At 40.2% G+C, this 23,378-nt stretch overlaps 1 protein-coding gene across 5 annotated transcripts in view; it reads left to right on the top strand.

Moving 5' to 3' along the window:
- The first annotated feature begins 1,626 nt into the window (after positions 1 to 1,626).
- Positions 1,627 to 23,378, top strand: part of MYB (MYB proto-oncogene, transcription factor) — a 43,005-nt gene continuing 21,253 nt past the window's right edge. For 3 of the 5 annotated variants that reach the window (XM_039323556.1, XM_039323540.1, XM_039323533.1), the window contains exons 1-9: positions 1,627 to 3,185; positions 9,375 to 9,492; positions 13,179 to 13,250; positions 13,926 to 14,018; positions 15,063 to 15,283; positions 18,087 to 18,312; positions 19,738 to 19,818; positions 20,512 to 20,616; positions 23,006 to 23,260. In XM_039323556.1, coding sequence (XP_039179490.1) covers positions 3,163 to 3,185; positions 9,375 to 9,492; positions 13,179 to 13,250; positions 13,926 to 14,018; positions 15,063 to 15,283; positions 18,087 to 18,312; positions 19,738 to 19,818; positions 20,512 to 20,616; positions 23,006 to 23,260 — 1,194 coding nt within the window. In that variant the 5' untranslated portion in view covers positions 1,627 to 3,162. The remainder of the gene's footprint in view (positions 3,186 to 9,374; positions 9,493 to 13,178; positions 13,251 to 13,925; positions 14,019 to 15,062; positions 15,284 to 18,086; positions 18,313 to 19,737; positions 19,819 to 20,511; positions 20,617 to 23,005; positions 23,261 to 23,378) is intronic. The other 2 variants (XM_039323564.1, XM_039323549.1) reach the window with 1 other exon arrangement.

The raw sequence follows: 23,378 nt of genomic DNA, 5'->3' as shown, positions 1-23,378 counted from the left end.
TAAATGTTTTGAGTGGGCCAAAACAACTGGAGATAGATACTCCCTCAAATGATCAAGCCCTATGCTATGAAGGTTCTTCTAGGTGACGTCCAGAACCATGCAGTGCACGCAAGAAACCAAATGGCAACCAATGCATCTAATGTAGGAACAATGACAAATGGGCATGAGAAGTGCCTGTTACAGCTTATGCTGTCACACTGTAGAAAGTAAAGATGACCTCAATAAAAATATGTAAGCTCCATTATCAAAGGGGTTAATCATGTTTTAAGTCGTAGAGATGGAGAGATGGATATACATCAGTAATTGCTCCGATCTAAATAAATTTTCCTTATTACTTGCAAGCGGGAAAAATACTGCACTTCTCAATACTTCTGCCCTGTCAAATAGATTCTGGCTGCATTGTAGCATGTCAGTACATCATGCAAAGTTTTGGAAAGTCCCTGCTTGTGCTTGAGGAGAGGACCCAAACATTTGGAGGCTCACTGGTTGTGTATCAGTGCAGTTTTCCAATAGATATCTGCACATAGCTGCAAATACAAAAATGTGTATGTAAGAAGGTCAGGCATAGTAAATGTATTGCATTGATTAACATTTGGTCCTCCTTGCTTTCTTATGCAAAACATTATAAACTGCAGAGGCACAAAAAGTCTCTGTGGTACACACTCTTGTCCTATTTACTATTCTCTCATAATGAATTTAACTTAAATACTGCCAAAATTATAAACTGACTACAAAAAACAGAGAGATACTACATGCATAGAAAACTCCAAGGGTGGCAAAAAAATCAAATAAAAAATAAGATAACAACAATAATAAGTTGGAAGGGACCTTGGAGGTCTTCTAGTCCAACCCCCTGTTCAGGCAGGAAACCCTATACCATTTCAGACAAGTGGCTGTCCAGTCTCTTCTTAAAAACTTCCAGTGTTGGAGCATTCACAACTTCTGGAGGCAAGTTGTTCCACTGATTCATTGTTCTGTCAGATACAGAAGAAACAAGCCATAGATTAACCCATACAGCCATAAGATTGACATATCAGCATACAAACCAATTTCATCTGGGCAGAACATGCTTAATGGCCAGCATGAACTAAGATGCTATTGAGAATGCAGGAAAGTGAAGATTATTTGAAGGACCATCTTTTCCCAGTTATAGCCAACCAACCCACTGGAGCAGAGAGACTGTAAGTTCCCTATCTTAAGGAGGTCCGTGTAGGGCAGGGCTGTCAAACTCAATTTCATTGAGGGCCGCATCAGCATTGCGGTTGCCCTCGGGGGGGGCTGGGTGGGTGGGCGTGGATGGAGTGGGTGTGGCCTACTGGGTGGGCATGGCCAGCTCTACATCATTCGCGTCAAGGGTGCCTGTGGGGGCCTGGGCAGGAGTGGGACAGATCTGAGGGGCTCTGGCAGAAGGAGGTGGGACTGGGGCAAGTGCCAAGGCATGGTCCATTTCTTCATTCCTCACAAAGGGTGACACCTTCCCAGCATGCACCCAGGGGGCGGGGCTGACACAGCAGAGGCTAGTTCGTCGCTTTTTCTAGATGGCCTTGTGGAGCTAAGACTGAATGCGTTTCAACATAGATGGCCACCACAAAATTGTACATTGGCTCCCGACTGACCTGGGCCAGGGCCAAGGCAGAGAGGGCCATTTCCTCACTGTTTCCAGGATGGCTTTGCGGGCCACATGAAACCACTTTGCGGGCCGCATCTGGCCCCCGGGGCCTTGTGTTTCAATGTCTGGTGTAGGGGAACCAAGAAGGGTCTTTCCCATGGTGATTGCGTCCCTGTGGAAGGAGATTAAGACTGTTATTCATCTTTTGAAATTCTCTGAAGATGTGGTTTTGCCATAGGGACTGGGGACCTCAGGGCAATATGGCACCCATGAAGTAGTTTGATTGTTGTCACCAAGGAGGTAGATTTATTGGGTTTTGTATCGGTGAGTCTGTAAACGATTAACTTTGTAAACTTCTCTAAACTGCCCAGAGTCACTGTGAGCTGGGCAGGCTATGCATTTTCTTAATAAAGTTGGAAAAGTATGACGTGCCTTGGAAATGTATACAACTGGCTGGCTAGGGCCTTGAATAGGAAAAACAAAGGAACAGAATGCACAAACCTGGCAGGAAAGATCACTTTTTTTCTCTTGCATATATGCAAAAAAAAAGCACCCTTTCCTACATACGTGCCCCTCATAGGTGCTCCTAATAGATTGCTAGCTTCCATTCTAGCAGAGGCAACTCCTAGGCTCTAAATACTGGAATGCCCCACAGACCTGCCAGCCTGAAAGGGAGTTGCTGCCACTTTTCAGTCTCATTTTTGCCTGTGGCTTTAACTAAGCGCTTCGCAAGCAAAGAGGCATTCAGTAGGGCGAAGTCGTGGGCAGAGGTGTCTGTACTTCTCCTGTTGAATTCCTGCCTGTCATGGACCCAACCAAAACGGGGAAATTCTAGGTGGCAGATTTCGGGGGGGCGGGAAACCTCTCCCCATTCTTCCAGAACTGGGAAGAAATAGGGTGGTTTCCTCCTCGGTAAGCAAACGGGTATAAGCTCCAGAGGCAGTTTGAACCAAGCACTGAACTACAGCGTCCCAGGGGGTGAAGGCAACCCCGGGGTATCGTTTTATAACAGAGCTTGCACTGGCGTCGCAGCCGTCCCAAGTCCGCTGCTTTGCGCCCAAGGAACCAGCCCGGGTTCGTGTGGCCCAGCGGAGAGGGCGCGAAGTGCGCCTCCGCAGAGCGGGCAGGGCGCAGCCAAAGGCTCCTCTCCCGCCTGCTCGAAGGTCTCTCCTGAAGCTCAGCTCCGGGCCGTTGCCGCCACCACCTCCGCCGCGCGCGCTTCGAGAGTCGAATGGGCTGGGAGAAGTTCCCGAGAGCCAGCAAGAACTCAGAGCCAAGCGGCTCGAGGAGCGCCTGCGCACTACAGGGGCGCCAGATTTGGCGGGAGGGGGAGTGTCCAAAAAGCCTTTGTTAGATGGCATCTGTTTACAGAGTTTACGCTTTCATCTCAACCTGTTTCCTCCTCCCCTCTCCGGCTCCTGAGAACTTAACAGCATAAGAACCCTTTTTAAGAGGAGACACACGCCAAGCACTTCTTCCAGCTGCATAAAGCCCTTTCCTCCCCCGCCCGCCCACTCACCTCTCGCCTTTTCCCCCCAGTGACTAATGCAAGGATGGCCAGGAGACCTAGGCACAGGTAAAAAGCCGAAGACTGGAAAGTGCAAAGCAAATTTCTTTGCAACACCGAGGCATTTTTATTATTTTTTTGGTCGTTGTTTCTCGCGCGCTCTGTTGCTGGCTCTTTCGGTCTCTAGATATGTTGGTATGTGTGCGCGCGTGCGTCTTGTTTTGTTTTATAGCGACAAGATTCTTTTGGGGGAAAAGATAAAAGGGTTGGAGAGAGATTGGGAGCTGTTGCACAGGGTTCAGAGGAAGCGTTCCCTGCCAGTTCACCTGTCAGGACGTGCGTTAAATCGCTGTATTTAAATAAAATGCTGCATTGAATCAGTTGGTGCTTAGCAACTCACTTTCTCCTGGGCTACTTAGATTTTCCCCCCACCTCCGCCGCTCATTACCGATTAGGAATAGATAATAACACTCGGATCCGTGCAAAATTTCCAGAAGGGGTGGGTGAGCATCCGACCGAATTGCAAGTTGTACGCGAGCCGAAATAATTTAATAAGGACTCGAGAGCCGTCCCAGTCTTGCAAGGGGGATCCGTTGCTTCTGACAATCTTGGTTTGTGACCGTTTGGGGTTGCAAGAGGCGAGAGAGAGTACAGTCCTTCCGAAAAAAAAGAGCAAAATGTCGGAGCTGCAGGTAACCCGATTCCGTTTTCATTCATTCGTCCTTTCATTCATTCTTTGCGACTGGGAAAATGACAAGCAGGGTGGAAGGAAGACTAAATCCCTTTTTGCAGTTGTCGATTTCTTTCCGAACCGCAAACCTATTGCCTTGGAATTTGGGTCTTTGTTGCTTTTTTTTTAATTTAAGTGCTGGATATGAAAGTTTGCGTTCGCATTGCACGCGCTGTTTTACTTCTGCAGGAGCTGAAGCATTCCGTGCAGCGCGGCTTGGGACAGCTTGGCACCGCAGGAGAAGGTTGCAGATGGGGAAAGGACTGCTGGTTGTCAACTGTCACTTATTTGGTAATGGTGGAGTTTTTAACCTTGCTTTGCGGGCCTGGGTTTGACAGCTTCTAGTGAGGGAACTTTACAAAAAAAAAAAAAAATCTTGCTAGGTGTTCGTATGTGGTGACTGGTGATCGTCCGGGGCGAGGACGGCTTGTGGTTGTGGGCAAACGTTGCCTGGTGGAGGTGACTGAGGCTACCCACTGCTTACTCCTTTTTCTCTTTGCACTGCGGTGGCATGCAGCAGCCGGGGAGCGAAAAGCTGCGCCTCGTGGTCTGCAGAAACGCTTGTTCAATGCGGGATTGTTTGCTTAATTAGCTCGGGACAGCGTCCACGTGGAGTCAAGATTGCAAGACTTTCTCTTTCGCCCTTCAGCAACTGGGATTCTCTTTCCCCCTCTTCGTTTTTAATGCGCCCTCTTTTCCGCTCAGCTTTCCTTGACACGGAAAGCCAAGGACTAACCTTTGGAACTCCGGAAAGTTCCGCTTACTTCTAGGAAGAGAAAGGGAAAATAAGTCACGGCAGAGCAGGCAGCCTTGCAAACCTTACCTAAGGAATATATGGGCCGTTGCTTTGCGTGCACACAAAATCGCTAATCCGGCTGGTAGAAGCGATTGGGGGGGGGGAGAGATAGTTATTCTGCGCGCTGCCTGTTTTATTTGAGTGGTGGCCCGCTTCTGGGCCGCTCGCTCTCTCCCTCCGAGTAGATCCGCAGCGCTGTGCTGGGAAGAAGCGGAGCTATCGAGCTTTGCACTTGCACTTGGGAGAAAGCGCTCGACTGTGCCAAAGGCGCCGTCTTCTCAACGCAGCGCGGGACTTTCGGGGCATTTATTTTTAAAGTGATGTGTAATAATGTTCCTCTTTGCAAGAGTGAGGTTGAATAGAAGGCGGGGGGGGGGTGCGGCGACGGAGACACCGCCCCCTGTGTTCCAGTGGGATTGGGGAAGGGCCATCGTTCCCCGTTAGCAACGGGCAGTACGGGCGGGGACACAGAAAATAAAACCCCCGGGGCTTGCTTCTTTCCAGCACCTGTCGACCTAGAAGACTGGCGAGAAGGATCGCGAGTGACTGCCCTTCGGCTGACTGGCGAATTGCTCGCTTTTTCTTCAATCACAGTGACAGCGGTAGTAGTAATAGTAGTAGCTGTAGTAGTAAGCGGCTGCAACAAATCACTTCCTCCCCGCCCCATCTCCACCCTCCTTTTCTCTTTCTCTCAAATTGGTTGCACAATTGAAGTTCCTTGGCAAGAGCGGAGTATTCGTGAGTGTGTGGAGTGTTTATGCACAAATTAGCTGGAGGAACGGCCTTAACCCTTTCCGTTTCTGCAGCCTGACACGTCATCTCAGACTGCTCTGAGCGATTGCCCGGTTATGGGTTCTAGAGATCAAAAAAAAAAAGTGAATGGATGGAGGGACAGAACGATAGAAAGAAAGCTGGACTGCTTTATTGGTTGGCTTTTTTAGTTGCAAAATGTGACAGAATCGGAGTCACACTGCATTATCTGGAAAACAAAAGAACAGTTATGGAACTTGGCTAAAGAGCCTATAAAATTGATATGAAAATGGAAGCTGTGGGTTTTTTCACCTTGTCATAATTGTCGTTGCCTTGATGCCTTTTAAAATAAGTGCAACTGGCTAGTAGGCAAAACTGAAAACATACAATTGAAATCTATACCAACATCTGAGAGCGGAAAAAATATTCAACTGTTCTGTTCTCACTACCATCATTAATGACACAGAGCTCCTCAAGCCCTTGTTGTGTGGGACACACCACACACATACACACACACACACACACATGCACATACAATAAACCTCAAAATTCATTTTACATGTTCATAAAACATGTCACTTGATAGTAGGGTCTGCTTCCTGAGAAGCAAGGGTTGCACTGTAGTCCAATATAGTTTGGTTTTGAGTATTTTATACCAGTTTTACTTGTCTCTTGTGAATTTCTAGAATCATGAGAATAGATGGCACAAAATATGTATACGTACCATGTTTCCCCAAAAGTAAGACCGTCTTACTTTCTTTTGGGCTCTGAAGTAAGCACTAGGATTTACTTTCAGGGAGGATTTACTTTTTGCTGGTACCTGTACCAGTAGGCCCTGAGCATACGGGGGTGGGGTGGGGCCTGTATATGGGGTAGAGAAGCAATGCGGCGGAGAGAGCTTAGTGGCGGACCAGTTGCTTCCCTCCGCCTGCCAAAGCCATACAGGGTAAGGTTGCCACGCCCGTCCCCACCCAGATGCCCTCGCCTCCCCCAAGTGTTTTTTTTTACTAATTTGCCTTTCAGCTGCATTGCATTTCTCCATTCACTTCTCAGCCTTCCTGGCATGTTTGTGGGACTATCAGTAAAAAAAAAAAAAGTTCAATCAGACTTTCTAACTTCTTGAGATCTCATGAGAAGTTAGAAAGTCTGATTGGACTTTTTTTTTTTTTCCCCACAAACACACAGCCACGGTGAGAAGCGAACAGAAAAATGCAATGCAGCAGTTTTTCCCAGCCAAGTTTTTCTGTTTTTTTCCCCAGGGCTTCCCATCTCCTGTTCGGGTTGGGGGACAGTGGGGATTAGAATTAACGTACGGTAGGCCTGGCAGTGGCATTGGGCGTGAGACGTCAAACAGCTGCATCGTGCCAAAACTGGCTGTTTGCTGCCTCCTGCCCAATGCCACTGCCATGAGGCTGCGGAACAAGCCGGGTGGCGGTAAGGAACCAGTATACCGGTACTGTGGTCAGAACCCCCCTCCCCCATCGGCTTCACCTCGTCACAGAGGCAGGCTGTCGTGCAAGCCCTTAAGTAGGGCATACTTTCAGGGGGAGGGCTTATATTAGGCCCACCTCCCAAAAAATCAGCTGTGGCAAGTTTATTTTCAGGGAAACGTATTTATTTGCAAAAACATGTATAATTATTTACTACAAAAACATAAATAAATATTTATTTAGAAATTCTGATATTGGACCAGGTTACTTTAATCTCATTTATTAAAATGCATTTAAAAAAATGGTATTTTAAGTGCATTGTATTACTGTATTGCCGTAGGCACTCCTAAATCATCCATATTTTCTTCTCTACTTTAGATAGAATCTTTAAGCTAAACTTTCAGAACTTATGTTTACATTTTCCAGTTGAAAATAAAGTGTTGCTCAATAGAATTTGAAGTAAGGCAACCTTCATTGCAAAATATTTTGAATTTTACCAAACTGCATGAATTAAACTGGATGTTTTTAGTAATTTCTGCTCTCATATTAACTTTGAAGAAAAGCTGTGACAATCAGCAGCTGAAGTACATTAGATGGGATTGAGGTTAGCAATAGTATGAAAACTTCAGATTGTATTCTTCTTAGAGATACCTGTACTTGGGAATGAATTGTGAACTTGTCACTGAAGAGTAAAACAAACCAAACTGACTAATGGAATTTATTTTGCATTGATCTTTGACCTTGAACACTTTGAGGCTACATTGCCTTGCATATGTACAAACTGACCCTCTTCAAAGTCATAGTCAAAGAATTTAGTAGTATATATCCTTGTAAAATATGTCTGCTCCTTCTTCAAGTGCATAAAAATTTCATTTAGGACATGTAAGTGTAGGTGGGAATGATTTTGGGAGACAGGAGAAAGAGCAGCAGCACTCAGAGCCCTCTCTGTGGGCACGTACGCCGTCGCCCCAGTCCTAGGCCTTCAGCTGGATTTTATAAAACTGTTTTGCTTTAGGCCTCCGCCGCCGTGTGCAAAAAAAAAGGTTCAATCAGTCAATTTCAACTTCTTGCAAAGGTCTTGCAAAGTTGGAATTGATTGAACTTTTTAGTCTCACCCAGTCTGCCCTTACCATCGCAGCCACGCCCACCCAATGGGCCACGCCCACCCGGCACTCGACGATGCATAAGTGGGTTTTGAGTTGCAGTTTGGGCACTCGGTCTCTAAAAGGTTCACCATCACTGGACTAGACAAACAGCCAATAAAATTACAGTAGTGTCCATAGAAGGACATGCGGACATGGGAAGCGTTTCAGAAGAGACCCTTCTAGTTTTCTGCAGGGTAAAAAGGGAGAAGGAGAAATATTTCAGACTTCCAAGATTCTTTTATGTATCCCTACAATAAAGGTAGAGCTAATATTCATAATTCTTGCATGGACTACTTTGAAGGGCTAACAATGTAGTTGAACTAGGATCACCATATCTGGTCTGCACAAATCTTTTTTTTATAAGTATTATTTTATCATAGAGCATAAAATACAGAATGGTATAAACAAACAAACAGAATGTAACAAAACAAAAACATACATTCAACCCTAACCACAACATAAAAAGAAAAAAAAGTGTACAAAAAAGGAGGAAAAAGAGGTCAATTAAATTTAACATTTAACATGTAGGATCCTCAGAATCTGCAAAAGTCCTGAAGATAAATTAATGGGGAGGGGGGGGGAATGCAGAAAGCTCTCACTCTGCTGACATCTAGTGGTCCTCTAGATTTTTGCAGGCCACTCTGTAATCCTAATTTGAAGTCAGTAGGACTGTGATTCCCAAACTGTGTCCCAGAGTGTCAAGAGTGAATTCACAGAGGCACAGTGGAATATTTTACTAGTTAATAAATGGAATTGTTAGTGGGTTTACTGTGGTATGCCAAGATACCAAAGCACATAGTTTGAGAATCGCTCAGGGTGCTATGAACTGATCGTACAAGCATCATTGTACTAGAGTCATTGTGCATGTAATTAAATAATATGACAGTAGGATAATACAAAATACTAGTTTCTAAAAATATAAGATTTGATTTTTATCTGAAAATTAAATGTGGATTTTTTTTACCACTTTGTGAATTTATGAGGTGTTCCTTGAATGATTTGGCATAAGGATTCCAAATATGTACCTGGGCAAAGGACACAGCCTCTGTTCCTTTATTGTCCTAAACATTGTATTTTAATTTGAAACCATCATTGGTTGAACAGCTGCCAAATGGGTAATTTACCACTGATCTAACAGCATGAGCAGGTCTAAACATGCATAGTAAGCAGAAGGTTGCCAACCTTTTGCTTGTATCTGTGGATACCAGAAACAGCAGAACCAGTTCAGAATACTAGAACAGAATGTAGAACAAAATCTTGTCATGCAACTTTCCAGACAATTACCCCTATAACCTTTGCCAAAGTTGTTGACTTTTGCTAACTTTTTGTAGAACCTGTGATACTGAAATTAAACTCTCCCCTTTGGTGTTCTGTCTTAATTTTGCTTTCTGTATTTTATTTCTTCAGCATATATAGCAGTGATGATGAGGATGAAGATGTCGAGTTATACGATCATGACTATGACGGTCTGCTACCCAAGGGTGGAAAACGTCATTTAGGAAAATCACGATGGACCCGAGAAGAGGTAAACTGGCTCACACTAAGAGTCTGTGGAAGACAAGAATTTTAGTGCTATTTGTGGCTGGCTTCTCAACAAGAGAATGACTTGGGTTAATATGAAGTTGAACACTTAATTTTTTTCTTTTAAGTTGCCATGATTTGACCTATGCCTAAAAAGACACAGTTTGCTTTACAAAACAAACCACACATAAGTAGTTTAGAAACAAGCAACACCCTTTCGAGAAAGAAATATCTAATGTTGATGGCGCCAGTTGTGATACTGAGGTGAAAATAGGAACAAGTAAAAAGACAGTGGACTTAGAAGGAAGAAAATAGAGAAGCACTAACTAAATCATTATTATATTGACTTGAAAGCCTGAGAACAGCCAATCCAGCAGCAGAAAACCTTTTTTCCGCCACACTTCCCATGCAAATCAGCACAGCAATAATCATGTCTTCGTATGTTGGTTCGTATGAAAAATGGGGGTGATTCTAGGGTGGGTCACTGCTTCGGCTATTTTGAATACAGGGTTCAGCCTGTTGCTATAGATCAGGGGTGTCAAACTGCTGGCCTGTGGGCCGGACACGTCATGCAGAAGCCCACCCCATTGCTGGCAATGGCAAAACAGTCCCAATACATTACGTGACGTCGTGAGTTTGACATGTCTGCTATAGATAATGACTGATTTCATAGCAGTTGGTCAACGGTAATAAGGTGTGCAGAAATTGGCATTATGCATTTGATAGAAAATCTATAGAAGCCATTAGAAACATCAGTATTATGTGTTTCTGGGATTTATATGTCGTGCTTTGGTTTCCACCATTTCACATGTGTAGTGTACTCTATTTCTTTGGCACAGGTTGCCGTATTAAAATAATAAATTTGCAACACTGTGCTGACAATAACTTCAGCTGACTTATTGCTAGACACTCTAATTTTCATATTTAGGTTGCTTTAGTTTCACTAACATGTTGATATGAAACATTAACATCATTTTCCCAATGATTTTATAAAAAATTAAGTACTTGTTGCATTATTTGGCAACTCTCCAAAATAGCCTTTGCGGCTTAATGTTGTGCTTTCTAAACCCTTGCTGGAGGTTACTGGGTCAAATAATCACAAGGAAGTACATCAAAATTGCAACAAATTAGTACTTTTCTTTATAGGGCCACAGAATAGGTTGATTGTTGTGCTGTTCAAACCAGCAGTATGGTTAAGTTAGTTGAATATGGTGTCAAAGTGTTGAACCTTAATTGCATCTGGAAAAGTGCTTCTGCATGGTGATTCTTTATGTTGCAGCATAATATTTGAAAAATCTCTTTATGCTTTGTGTGTTAAACCCAGCACACTTTTAGTAATCAGCACAAGACAATATTACTGCTAGAACAATGCTTTCCACTTGCAGACACATTTTTTAGTAACATATTTGTGAAAATAGCCATATGGTTAGACTTTAGAGTTCAGTGATTATTTCCCCATCACTTAACAGTGTTAATTGGGACTGGAATTTACATCACTAAGCAGTCTGGTTGTAAAATGCAATGTGATGCAATACCCTGTTTAACTATGGCAATTCTGGCAGTCCCCAGCTACCATTGTTAAGGGGACCCTTGCAGATCATTAAGTGAGGAGTACACTTGTGACTTCTGACTTCCTGCCAACTTGCCCGTTAACTTTGCTAAAGGAGACGGTTGTAAATCAAGACCATGTGATCGTGGGATACTACAATGACTGGAACTTTGAGGCCTGTTATAAGTATCACTAATAGAGTATTGTCATACGTTCAAACAGTTACTGAGCAAATGATGGTTAACTGAGGATCACCTGTAGCATAAAAAGAAGTGCTTATCTGAAGTGGTTCACAAGATAATGATGGCACTATTATAGTGAAGGCCATTCTTATTCTATCTTGTATGATTACAAATAACATTCTTGCAGCCAAGTATAATGGCAGATGGATTAATGGTTGTCAAAACATAATTAACTTCATATTTAGTGAATTTTCCAGTTATACTAACTCACTGTTGTGCTGTAAATTAAATATCTTCAACACAAATGGTGCCAGTATAGGAAGTGATTAGAGCAGCCTTCTTCAACCTAACCCTCTAGATAAAATGAATTACAGGTTCATGGTTTTCAAATAACATAGCTAATAACCTTGTTTGTTGGAAATTTGGGCACTATGGTCCAAATTGTCCGGAGTACATCAAATTAAGGGATGTTGGGATTATATGTGAAACTTGAACTATGGGAGACTGTCTTTGTATTTCTTCATTTCTATTTTTGATCTTCATTTGTTGGCTTTGGACGTTTCATTATGAGAAGCTGCATTGCAGTTGCTGTCCAGAAGATTGCTCTCACTGAATTCTTCTCACATAGTAAAATTGAACCTAACCAATCAACTATCTCCATCTAATGATTTGGATGCCAAACTTCATGGAAATTAGATGTCTGCAATGGCAGATCTGTGTCTGTTGTATGTACATTGTTTAAGTTGATGTGTGGGTATGTCAAATAAATGCATCTACACAACTATACATTTAAGATAATGGTAGAGGCCTTAACTTAAATAAGTAATGTTTTTGATTCTTGTTTAAGAGGCAGGCTAGTTAACCAGGATGCTCCATTTTGGTGACTGTGTGGTCCAAGTGATCGCTGTTTGCAACCATATTAGTCAGCTTCTGACAGGCAAAGTCTTTTGGGAAAAGCAGATGTGCTTAATGACTGCATATTTCACTTAGTAGCTGCAGTGATTCACTTAACAACCAAGGCAAAAGGATCATAAGATCAGGCTGATTCACTTAATAACCACCTTGTTTAGCGATGGAAATGCTGGTGCCAATTGTGGTTGTAAGTCAAGGACAACCTACAGGGTTTGTACTGCTTGATAACCCAACTTGTTCACTGTTGCAGTTTGTTTCAACCCAACCTTTGACTTAACTGAATATAATAAAAGCATATGATGCGTACAAGTCTCAAATGGGGTGGGTACCTAGGAATGCAGCAAATAGGCTAACCCTATTATTCATATGCTCCAACAAATCCAATTCTCTGCCAGCGTCAGGCTGGGAAGGTGAAATTGTGAAGAGCTATACATTTGGGGCTCCTTCCATCAGTTTATCTTTAAAAATAAATTGTAATCGTGGTTGATTGCCATTGAATTATAGGAATCATGGCTTCTCCAAGCATATACACACATCCCCGACCTTTTCCATCCACACACATATTTGACCATGAACCTCTGATGATGTCAGGAAGGGCCAATCTTGGCAGTCAATGCATATATAAATGGATGGAGAGAGAAACGGGCAGAATCTATATCACATTTTTTTTTTCTGAAGACAAAGCCCAGGTATATTAAAAAGAAAAAAGCAAGTGACCTTTAAAAAGTTCAATTACACAAATATTCCTGATTTCTGTGGCAGTTTTGATCTTCATCAAGCATACCATGTTTTCAGTGATGATTTCAGCTTAGCTTATCAGTTGACAGCTTCCCAAGTATAAAATGTCACACCGTTTTCATTGAAGAAAACTGCCCAGTTGAGAAATGGGGAAGACAAAACTACCGTGTTGCCTAAAACAATTAAATTGGAAATCTCAACTTTCATGTTTATGGAAAGCAAGGATATTCAACAATGCATAATGTTGGTTTGGTCTTTTCCATGTTTTGAAATGAAACCCAAATAATGGAATTTATATCACTGTCTTAGGATGAGAAGCTAAAGAAACTTGTGGAGCAGAATGGCACAGAAGATTGGAAAGTTATTGCCAATTTCCTTCCTGTAAGTAGGCCTGTTTTCTGTTTATAACCACACATGTATTAGTGGGCAAGGAGAGAGATTATTTCATAATTACAGATGGAGACTAAATAGGCGTTTGTGAGACTTGCAGAACTCAAATTTATACACACTTCTTTCACTTCTCATGTGAAATAAAAGGGGCGGAAAATATAAAGAGCCTTTGGGGGGAGATTTTATGTATAACAGATGGCCAATACATCATAGATTTCACATAGAGAAACAACAAAAACTTCAGAATAGAAGTTGACTGTGATCTTGGGTGGCTGCAGCTTATTAAATATAAGTTTCTAGTAAGTATGGTTTCCAAAATGCTAAAGGTAAAATATATATTAGTAAGAATAGTTTGCTTTTATTGGGTCAATAAATATGATCAAAAATTAAAATGCTGTTAATTATGAAAAACTACAACAAAGCGCCTGGCAACTGAAAAAGCCAGATAGCTGACTTCTAGCAATGTGTAACTGCATGTCTGTTTTACTTCTCTCTGTACCACTGTACTTATTCTTTGTAGCTGTACAGATGGTGTCCTGACCAGTAAAACAAAAAGGCAAGTGGAATCCTGCAATAAACATTGGCAGGTTAAGTGTTTCTGGATGACATATTAACATCTGTAGCATTTTGTAATAATTTGCTTTGGATTTTGTTCTGCAATCCTAGAATCGAACGGATGTACAGTGCCAGCATCGGTGGCAAAAGGTGCTAAATCCAGAACTTATAAAAGGCCCATGGACTAAAGAAGAAGATCAGCAAGTATGTTTGAGTAATCTGCATTTGACTACTTCCTAAATATTTAATTCTGTGTCCAAACGAGCTGTATTCCAAAAGTAAAAACTCTGCATTTATATAGAGCATTGCCTTTTTTTTTCTTGTTAGAATTAATTTTTTTACAACCTCTCATATGTGCTTGAAAATTTACCAGCATTTTAAATTGTTCCATTGAGGTTGCTGTAGGGTAGAATGTTTCAGAGACCAAACTATAAACTGAGTAGATCCAACAGCAACTATAAGGGGGAAGAAGGATGGAAGCAGGGTCTCAATCTAAGCCCCCTGCCTGTTTCATATATGCACTATGTTATGGGTATGAAAAGGCAGAACTTGTAGCATGATAATTGCTTTTATCATTCTGGTGAAAGCAGCAAGCTTCCTATAAGTACAGCCAAACACATTGTGGTGTAATTGTTTAGGTTATTAATTAAAGCTTTTCAAAGAAGTATTTAGCAGGTAGCAGATTTAATTGTGAATATTATATTCAAAACAACAGAGGTTCTACTTTATTAAAGACAATTTCTTTTTTACATTGCAGAGCATATCATCTCTAAAACGTTGTCTATAGTTGCATGCATATCATATTAAGCAAACAGTCTGTTATGCTCTTCAGAAATTTGTTTTATTTACAAATACATAGTATGTTCTTGTTATTGAAATTAAAGCTTCTGGGCTTAGTACGGCTGACTCATCAGAAGAGAGTGCTTATAATTGTTATCTTGGTGGCTTAATGAATTTCAAATACAAAGTAAAACACCAGGCCGAATATCCTTTCATTTCAGCAGACTGTTTCTGACCATTGGAATCATCCAAAGCAGATTGAGGGAGGGAGATAGACTACCTCACTGAAGTCTGTTGCAAATTAGGGAAGCTTCTTTATAAGCTGAAATTGGAATTCACTGTGGGTTTTTTATTAACATTTCTCTAATCAGGCCACAGACAATTATTTGATGACAATTATTTCAGATTGGCTCTATTTATATAACACTTAGCCACTAGAGTTAGTTTGTTATTGTTGTTGATTTGCAGGTAATAGAGCTTGTACAGAAATATGGCCCTAAACGCTGGTCTGTCATCGCCAAGCACTTAAAGGGAAGGATTGGGAAACAATGCAGGGAGCGTTGGCACAACCATTTGAATCCAGAAGTGAAAAAAACATCCTGGACGGAGGAAGAAGATAGAATTATTTATCAGGCACACAAGAGGCTTGGAAACAGATGGGCAGAAATTGCAAAGCTGCTACCTGGAAGGTAAGGTCAGAACATAACAATTGGGGCAAAAAAACGTGGATGGAGTGGGGAGATTCTTTGTCTTTTTTAGCAGAAAAATATTCTGCACTTTAAAAAGTTAAACTTTGCTATCAGTTGCATTATGATATATCAAGTAATAAGACAAGTCTTTCAGGTTTAATTCCATTTATAATTTTTTAAAATTAAAGTTCATTTAGTTCTACTGTGGCTTTAAAAAAATCTACAAAATTTGGATGCATTTTTGTGCATATTTCTAATACATTTTTATATCCAGTTTTCCTAATGCATGCTTTTGCAGCAATGATTTTTTTTTGCTTAATATTACATTTCCCTATTGTATTTTTTGTTCATGTTTTTCATACAAGGCTCAGTCTGAAATGGGTGTGGAGTATCATTAGATCATAATATTGCACGTTAACAGCAGGAGGGCTAAAATATACAACTATACACTTTAAAGGTTGTGTTTAGCACAACAAAGTTAGCCCTTTTGTGAAGTAATTTTCATCTTCTCTTCAGAATCACAGCTTCCTTCTAAGTGATCCACCAATCACACACCTCAAACTCAAATGGATTAAAAAAAACCTTTGTGCCCTCAGCCCCCCAAAATGCCTGAACTTGCCTTAATGTCTGCAAAATAGTATCACAAAGTCTAGAGAAAATGCAGGTATCGGGAAAAAACTATGCACACTGGATTGTGAAATATAACTTACATAACACTGTGAACTAAGCCAATTTTCCCATCTACATTTTGATTGCAGGAACAAACTAAGTAAGATGTATGTTTTGAGTTGAGTCTTTATTAATACAGCTTCCTTTTAGAGGCCATTTTCTCAGTTATGTAGATTCCTTCATATGATTGCATAGATCAGGGGTGTCGAACTGCTGGCCCATGGGCCAGATGCATCATGCCAAAACCGCACCCACCTATTTGCTGGCAATGGGAAAAAAATCATGATATGTCGTGACACATGTGATGTCACGAATTTGACACCCGTGGCATAGATCATCTCCTGTATCACCAGCAAGCAAGAATCATTATACTTAATACTTCTATGACAGTCAGAATTAAATGAAAAGTGAGACTTGCTTATGGAGATTTCTATGAGCGCTGTCTAGAGATCCATGTCCTACTATTTAGATTCCTGTGGATGCAAAAAAGAGGACGCATAATCAACTTCCTTTTTTTCTAATTAATGTACAAAGTACTTGTAGTGAACTATTTTTCATAATGTAATAGCATATCTTGAATTCTTTTAAAAATTGCAAAAAAACAAAACAAAAAACCAACCCCTACTAGAGACTTCCCATTATATGATTAAGCTACACTAGAGTGGACCAAACACTTAGGCCAGGCGTGTCACATGACACAATGTATTGTGACTTTTTCCCCATTGCCAGCAATGGGTTGTGTGTGGTTTCAGTGTGACGCATCCGGCCCGTGGGCCGGCAGTTTGACATGCCTGACTTAGGCAATCTGTTTTTCTGAGGAGAATGTGGAAAAGATGGAAATAGGTCCTAAGTACAATAGTCAACTAGTAACAGCAATTGTTCTGCCCCTATAACAAAAGTAATAGATAAGACCTATTACCACCTTGCTGTTTGTAGACTATCTTAACACTCTTGTAAAAGCACATACCAAGGTTTGCCCAGTTTTGCTAAGACTTCTAAAGGTAACAAAGAAACAAAATAGATGAAGTGCATCTATTGCCTGTAACCAGGTCAAATAACAGCTATTATAATACAACTCCATTGACTTTAGAAGATTATGGAAGTGATTAATTCCTTCCATCCATCCCTTTAACTCAGGGGTGTCAAACTGCCGGCTTGCGGGCCGGTTGCGTTATATGGAGGCTGTGCCCACCCCAGCTCCGGCAATGCGAAAAAAGTCATGATACGTCATGACACATCACGTGATGCATCGAGTTTGACACCCATGCTTTAACCACTAATAGCCCATGAGGAACTTGGGGAAGAAAAACTTATTTTTGCAAAAGTTTACATAATCTTTTTTTTTTCAATGTGTTCATAATGTTCTGTTTAAATTCAAGCAACATTAACAGTGTTAATGGATTCTTATTGCTCTTGTATTTCTCAGACGGATTTCTATTGATTTGGGATATCTCCATATAGAACTTGAATTCAAGCAGCTGTTTCTTTCATTTGCCTATTTAGTTGGTTTAATTCATTAGTCTAGAGCAGGGGTAGGCAACCTTGGCTCTTTTATGACTCGTGGACTTCAACTCCTAGAATGGCTGGCTCAGGAATTCTGGGAGTTGTAGTCCACGAATCATAAAAGAACCAAGGTTTCCTACCCCTGCTCTAGAGGGCAGAGGAGGTAGTAATTCTTGCATTAATATGTGCATTGATTTCAGGCAGCCAGGCTTCTTTTAGAATGGCAGATTTCCCGTCATATTTCACAAGTGAGGAGTCCTTATATTATACCAAAAAATCAGGAAGTTGCTCCATGTCCCCATTTGAACTTTATGTTAGGAGTGCAGTGTCTGGGATCGGAGAAGGCTAACATGAGTTGGCTTCAGAAGTGGAGGGAGATTAGCTTTGTATGCAGCTATGTATTATTGTATTTTGTGGCTAGTTAAAAAGAGATGGAGGATTAACTAAAATGCAAAGTGAAATAACCATCTTGAAACTGTCTAGGAAGCTCTTACTAGAGTTCTGAAATGTTAAATAAAATTCATAGTAATAAAATAATTGTTTTCTCCCAGTCAACATAATCAGGCCTGAAAATTCTATTTGTGCAATACACACACATATATATATTTCTTTTACCAATGTTCTTGTGCAGAACTGATAATGCTATCAAAAACCATTGGAATTCTACAATGCGTCGAAAGGTTGAACAAGAAGGTTACCTTCAAGAAGCTTCAAAAGTCAACCAGCCTTCAGGTTTTCCAAAGAATAATCATTTAATGGGTTTTACCCACACTCCACCTTCTGTGCATCTGGCAACAGACATTCAAGCAACAGCGGCCAGTGACTATTCGTATTACCATATTTCTGAGACCCAAAATGTAAGCTAATGGAAAACAGTTGGATTATAAGTTAGATTTCTCGGCAGTTGAAATAGTGCAGTTGCATCCATGATCCAATTTGGCAGTAGTATCTTGTTTGGATATGAAGACTCTGTGATCCAAACTACCAAGGAGGTTGTAGCTTTTGGTCGGATCAACATTACAGCATTGGATACTGCTAGATTATATCTGGTGGCCAGCAAAAGTGCTAATTAGGATTTCTCAGTTTACTTGTAGATCTTTATGTAAATGTATTGTATTAAACACAGAGATTTTCTAAATAAACGCACATAGAATTTCCCTCTGAAAGCAGCCCTGTATTAACTTTACTGAGAATAAAGTGTGCTTAAATGGAACTCACGCATGAACTTCTATAGGATTGCTCTCTAAATTGCTTCTTCTTGCAAACAACTCTTGTCAGTAAATGTGCTCAGATAGCTGAATATTTTTGACTGTAAATCACAGTGGAGTAAATGCAGAGAGGCACCTATTACCTGTCTTGACGATACTGTAAATGTTTTAATTTTTTAACTTAAAAATACATTGGAAGTAAATACAAAGAAATAATTTAACCATCCTTTGGATCTAAATATATACCTTTCTCCTAAACTACACATCTGCTAGTTTATAAACTGGCTAGAGACCAAATAATTAGTTTATGCAAATATACTGTACATAGTTACGTACCATAATCATTAGTTATTGTATAAAATAAGGAAATCTCCAAAAATCTAGTAAGGACCTTTTAAAAAAAGGTAATTGGTTATTATGCATGGAATAATTAGAAAGCATAGGAAAAATTATTCAAGTATGTATATTTTCTTTCGGTTTTTAATTTAAACTTTCACAACATTTGAGGTGAAATGAAATGTTGAGGTGAAATACAACTGAATAGCAAAACTTTATTTCAGGACTTGATGAAATGTGGGTAGCATCATAGGTAATACACAATAGGTAATTTTTTTTTCTGTTCTTCCTATCTGGGTTATAAAGTAGAACATGTTATTCTAGATTCACTTCCATATGGTTTATCCATATTTTTCTATCAATCTTTATGAAGCATTGTCTATTGTAAACCAGCAATTAATTCTAAAAGGCAAGAGCAGAATTCTTTAATTTTCTGCTGGATATGATAAAAAAAATTGTCATTCCAGGAGTAGCCTTAATGGTAGTGGTCATGATGCCATCAATTTTTTAGGGTTGTTTTCATTACTAATTACCTGGCAACTTGAGAACTTCCTTGTAAATTTTATTGAAATTATTAACTTCAAGAGAACACACAATTGCATTTCAAGGAAATAGAATGATTAATGTGAAGGCTTTTGTTGTTTTTTTAAACCAGTTATGTAATTGGGAAGCATTTTAGCATGACAAATAATTTACATTTTTTATTTGTGTTTTATTTTGTTCATTTGTTTGGTATAGGTCTCTCCTCAAATCCCATATCCAGTAGCACTTCATGTAAATATTGTTAATGTACCCCAGCCAGCTGCTGCAGCTATACAGGTAGATGATCTTAAAGATAATTTGAAGAGTCAATTTGATGTAGATCTGATGTGCAAATTAGATGCAAATACTTTATCTTGTAGTCAAGCAAAAGCTAAGCTCTTTCATATTTTATGGCAAATACTAAAGTAATTTTGTAGATACAATGCTGTGGCTAGCTTAACTTCAGCAGATTTGATTCCAGTCTTGAAAAGGTGTGGACTTCAACTCCCAGAATTCCCCAGCCAGGAATTCTGGGAGTTGAAGGTCCACCTATCTTCAGGTTTACAAGATAGGGAAACACTGGTTTAGAAGAAACTGGCTGAGCAACATACATTCAGATTTGGTGAGGAAAAACCGCAAAAGCAGAAGGGGAAAATATATTCCAGGAAAGGAGGCCTACTTGGTTGAGTTTAACCTCTAATTTGCTCAACCCAGTTAGCAGGGAGCCAGTATGATATTTACATTGCTAAAAAGGAGATCAGAGAGGATGCAATATTGAAATGAGAAGGGCAAACTTAGAAATCACTCCAGAATGGTATCATTAGTCTCATATCTCAACATGAATCTCTATAAAAGTTTAGTGCGGACATTGTTCAGTGGGTAGAAGTCTCTCAGGCCTATCAACAACATGGCATGAGGCATTCTTATCATGGTGACTGCAGCATCTGGCAGGGCCTTTACTTTCTTTTTTCCCTTAACTCTTAATTTCAGAGACACTATAATGATGAAGACCCTGAAAAAGAAAAACGAATAAAGGAATTAGAATTGCTACTAATGTCGACTGAGAATGAACTGAAAGGGCAGCAGGCATTACCAGTAAGAATGTCACCATGTACTTGGATGGAGGGATAGCAGCTTTACCCCAGTGCTTCTCTTCGCTTTTTCCCCCTTTCTTCCTTCTTCCTTCATTTTCTCTCTTCTTATACTAATTGAGACTCTATATTTCCATTGACTGGGGCAAAATATTATAGCCTTCCCACCTGATTTATGCTGAGGTGAAATATGAGATAATGAAGAACTTACAATACTTTGCATAATGGAAATGTAGTGTCTAATTCTTGCATTTTTTTCTTCCATGGTGGATTTCTTCAGTTACGTGTTATTCTTTTGTCCTGTGATTCTGAAACTTCCATAGGATATTTAATTTAGTAACCCCCCCGTCTCACCCAATGTATCATTTCACACTTCCAAAATAATGCAGAATGAAAAGCTGTTTGGGTTTTGCAGTTCTCCAATGAAAGTGCAAACATGAATGATACACTCAGCAATATTTTTAGTAGTTGATATTACCTAGAGAAATGGGTTATTGCTTGTTTACAAAAACATGCTAGGCAAAATTGCATAGAAAATGCATCTGTGGGGACAAATATACACAGAAACATCTTTAATTTTTATGTGTTTTTTTTTTTTTAAAAAAAACCACACACAGTCAACCCAGTGTGGAAATAGGATGAATTAAACTTATGGGCAGAAAAATGAAAACCTGAGATGAATCCAAATGGACATTTGTGTTGATTCTTCCTTTAAATATTAAATATTTAACACATATTGGAGCCACTTTGATGTAGTGGTAAAGGTACTGGCCTAGAAACTAGAAGTCTTGAGTTTTAGGCTTTTCTTAAGTATGGGGCAGTCACTCTCTCTTAATCAAACCCACTTCACAGTGTTGCTGTGAGGGCAATAGGAGGCAAGAATATTAAAGGAGCAATAGTAATAGGCAACTTAGGTGCAATTCCAGAATAACTGGAGCACCATTGAACACCATTGGCATTGAGAAAATCGCCACCAGTCAATTGGAAAAGGTAGCTTTCCTTGAACACCCAAATCCTGCAACAATTGCTTTAATACCATCAAACAACATCTGCCTAGCCTAAGTCCTTGGGAAGAACTCAATAAATGGATACAAATGCCAAATCTAGCGTAAACATCTGGCTTATTGTGCAACCAACCATAATAGTAATAATACAAGATATATGTAGTTCTTCCCTCCGCCCCAAACCCAGTAGCTCTCTTCTCACAGGGCAAATGAGCAACACTACAGGAAAGAAGCAAGCAAAGATTGAAGCCTCTCTCTGTCCACACCCTGCTTACTTGCTGCTTTTCAGAATGCCACAAGCATCATTTGCCTGGGCCACTTCTGGCATACATATTGCATTGTGGACATGTTGCATCTAGTTTAATTGGCTTGAGAGACTACAGTTCTAATTCCAAGTGGTTTGGGAATCACAGTCCAAGTCATGTCATCATCTTTTTCATGTTTTGATAATGTTTTTCTTTAAAGAAAGTTAGATTCTGTAACTGCATGCATCAAACCAGAGCTGGCTATTACTTCAATACATAAATTTGTTTTCCCTCCATTTCTTTTAAAAAGAAAAAAAAATAACAAACCAGTTTATGAAATGACTTAATACAGGTATTGCAGAAAAACCCAAGTGGTAGCCAGCAGAAACCTCTGTGTATAACTGAATTCTGTTAATATTTACTTTCTAGTTAGTATGACAAAACAATTGCGTGCATGACATGTTAGTTTGATAACTTCTAATTTTTATCTTACGTTTTGCAATTTCTTGTCTTGCATGGTTATACTGTAAAGAGACTTCTATTAATTTGCTTTTCTGCTTTCTTAACTACATTGATTTTACAGCCTTTCCATTGCATTGGTGTAAGCTGTAGTGCTAGACAGGGATAGGAAGAAGTCCCCCAAAAGTCAATGCTGGTTCTAAACTTGGCCCACAAAAATAAATCACACCAGTTCAGGTAACTTCAGATACGATATGGAGCAGACCTAAAAGATTTAACTTCTAAATCCTTTAGGTATAGACAAGTGTGAGTTTGCACTAGAAAAAATCTGCCATTTCCTTGCTTCTCACCAGAAAAATGAATTCAGCTACTTTGGTGAAATAACACCATGATTGTGTGGCTTACAATTATACTTACTTGCCCAAGATGCAGAGTTGTTGCCCAAAATGAGGTAATGCCAAAATGAGAGCTATAAATCTTCTACCCTTCTAAAACCCGCTTTTGCTGCACTGATGAAAGGAAACATCTTGACAACTGTTTCATAGGCATTAAGTGCTTAGATGATGCAACTACTTTTATCTTTTCCTTCAACAGCCATCTGACGCCTTGTGCAATTTCATTACTAAGTTCCTTCTGCCTTTCTCTTTCTTTTCCCTTCTCATCCCCCCTTCCCCCTCTTTTTTAGACTCAGAATCACACTTCAGATTATCCAGGATGGCACAGCACCACAATTGCAGACAGTACCAGAACGAGTGGTAATGGTGCGGCCATTTCCTCTTTGGGGGAGCATCATTGCACTGCATCTCCACCAATGGACCATGGCTGCTTGCCTGAAGAGAGTGCATCCCCTGCAAGGTGCATGATTGTTCACCAGAGTAACTTCCTGGATAATGTTAAGAATCTCTTAGAATTTGCAGAAACACTTCAGCTAATAGATTCCGTAAGTAGAATGATAATCTTCTAACGTGTAACTGCCTTAGGGGAATCTGCATGCTATGTCTACAACAGTATGCTTTCTTATATATGGTCATACTAAATGTTCTGGCCTCCAGCATAAA

This window comes from Crotalus tigris, unplaced genomic scaffold (genome assembly GCF_016545835.1).
Source record: "Crotalus tigris isolate CLP2741 ecotype Arizona unplaced genomic scaffold, ASM1654583v1 scf7180000017611.44802233496:7321179, whole genome shotgun sequence".
Lineage (NCBI taxonomy): Eukaryota > Metazoa > Chordata > Lepidosauria > Squamata > Viperidae > Crotalus > Crotalus tigris.
Note: the sequence above shows the minus strand (reverse complement) of the source record. Positions and strands in the feature narration are given on the sequence as shown.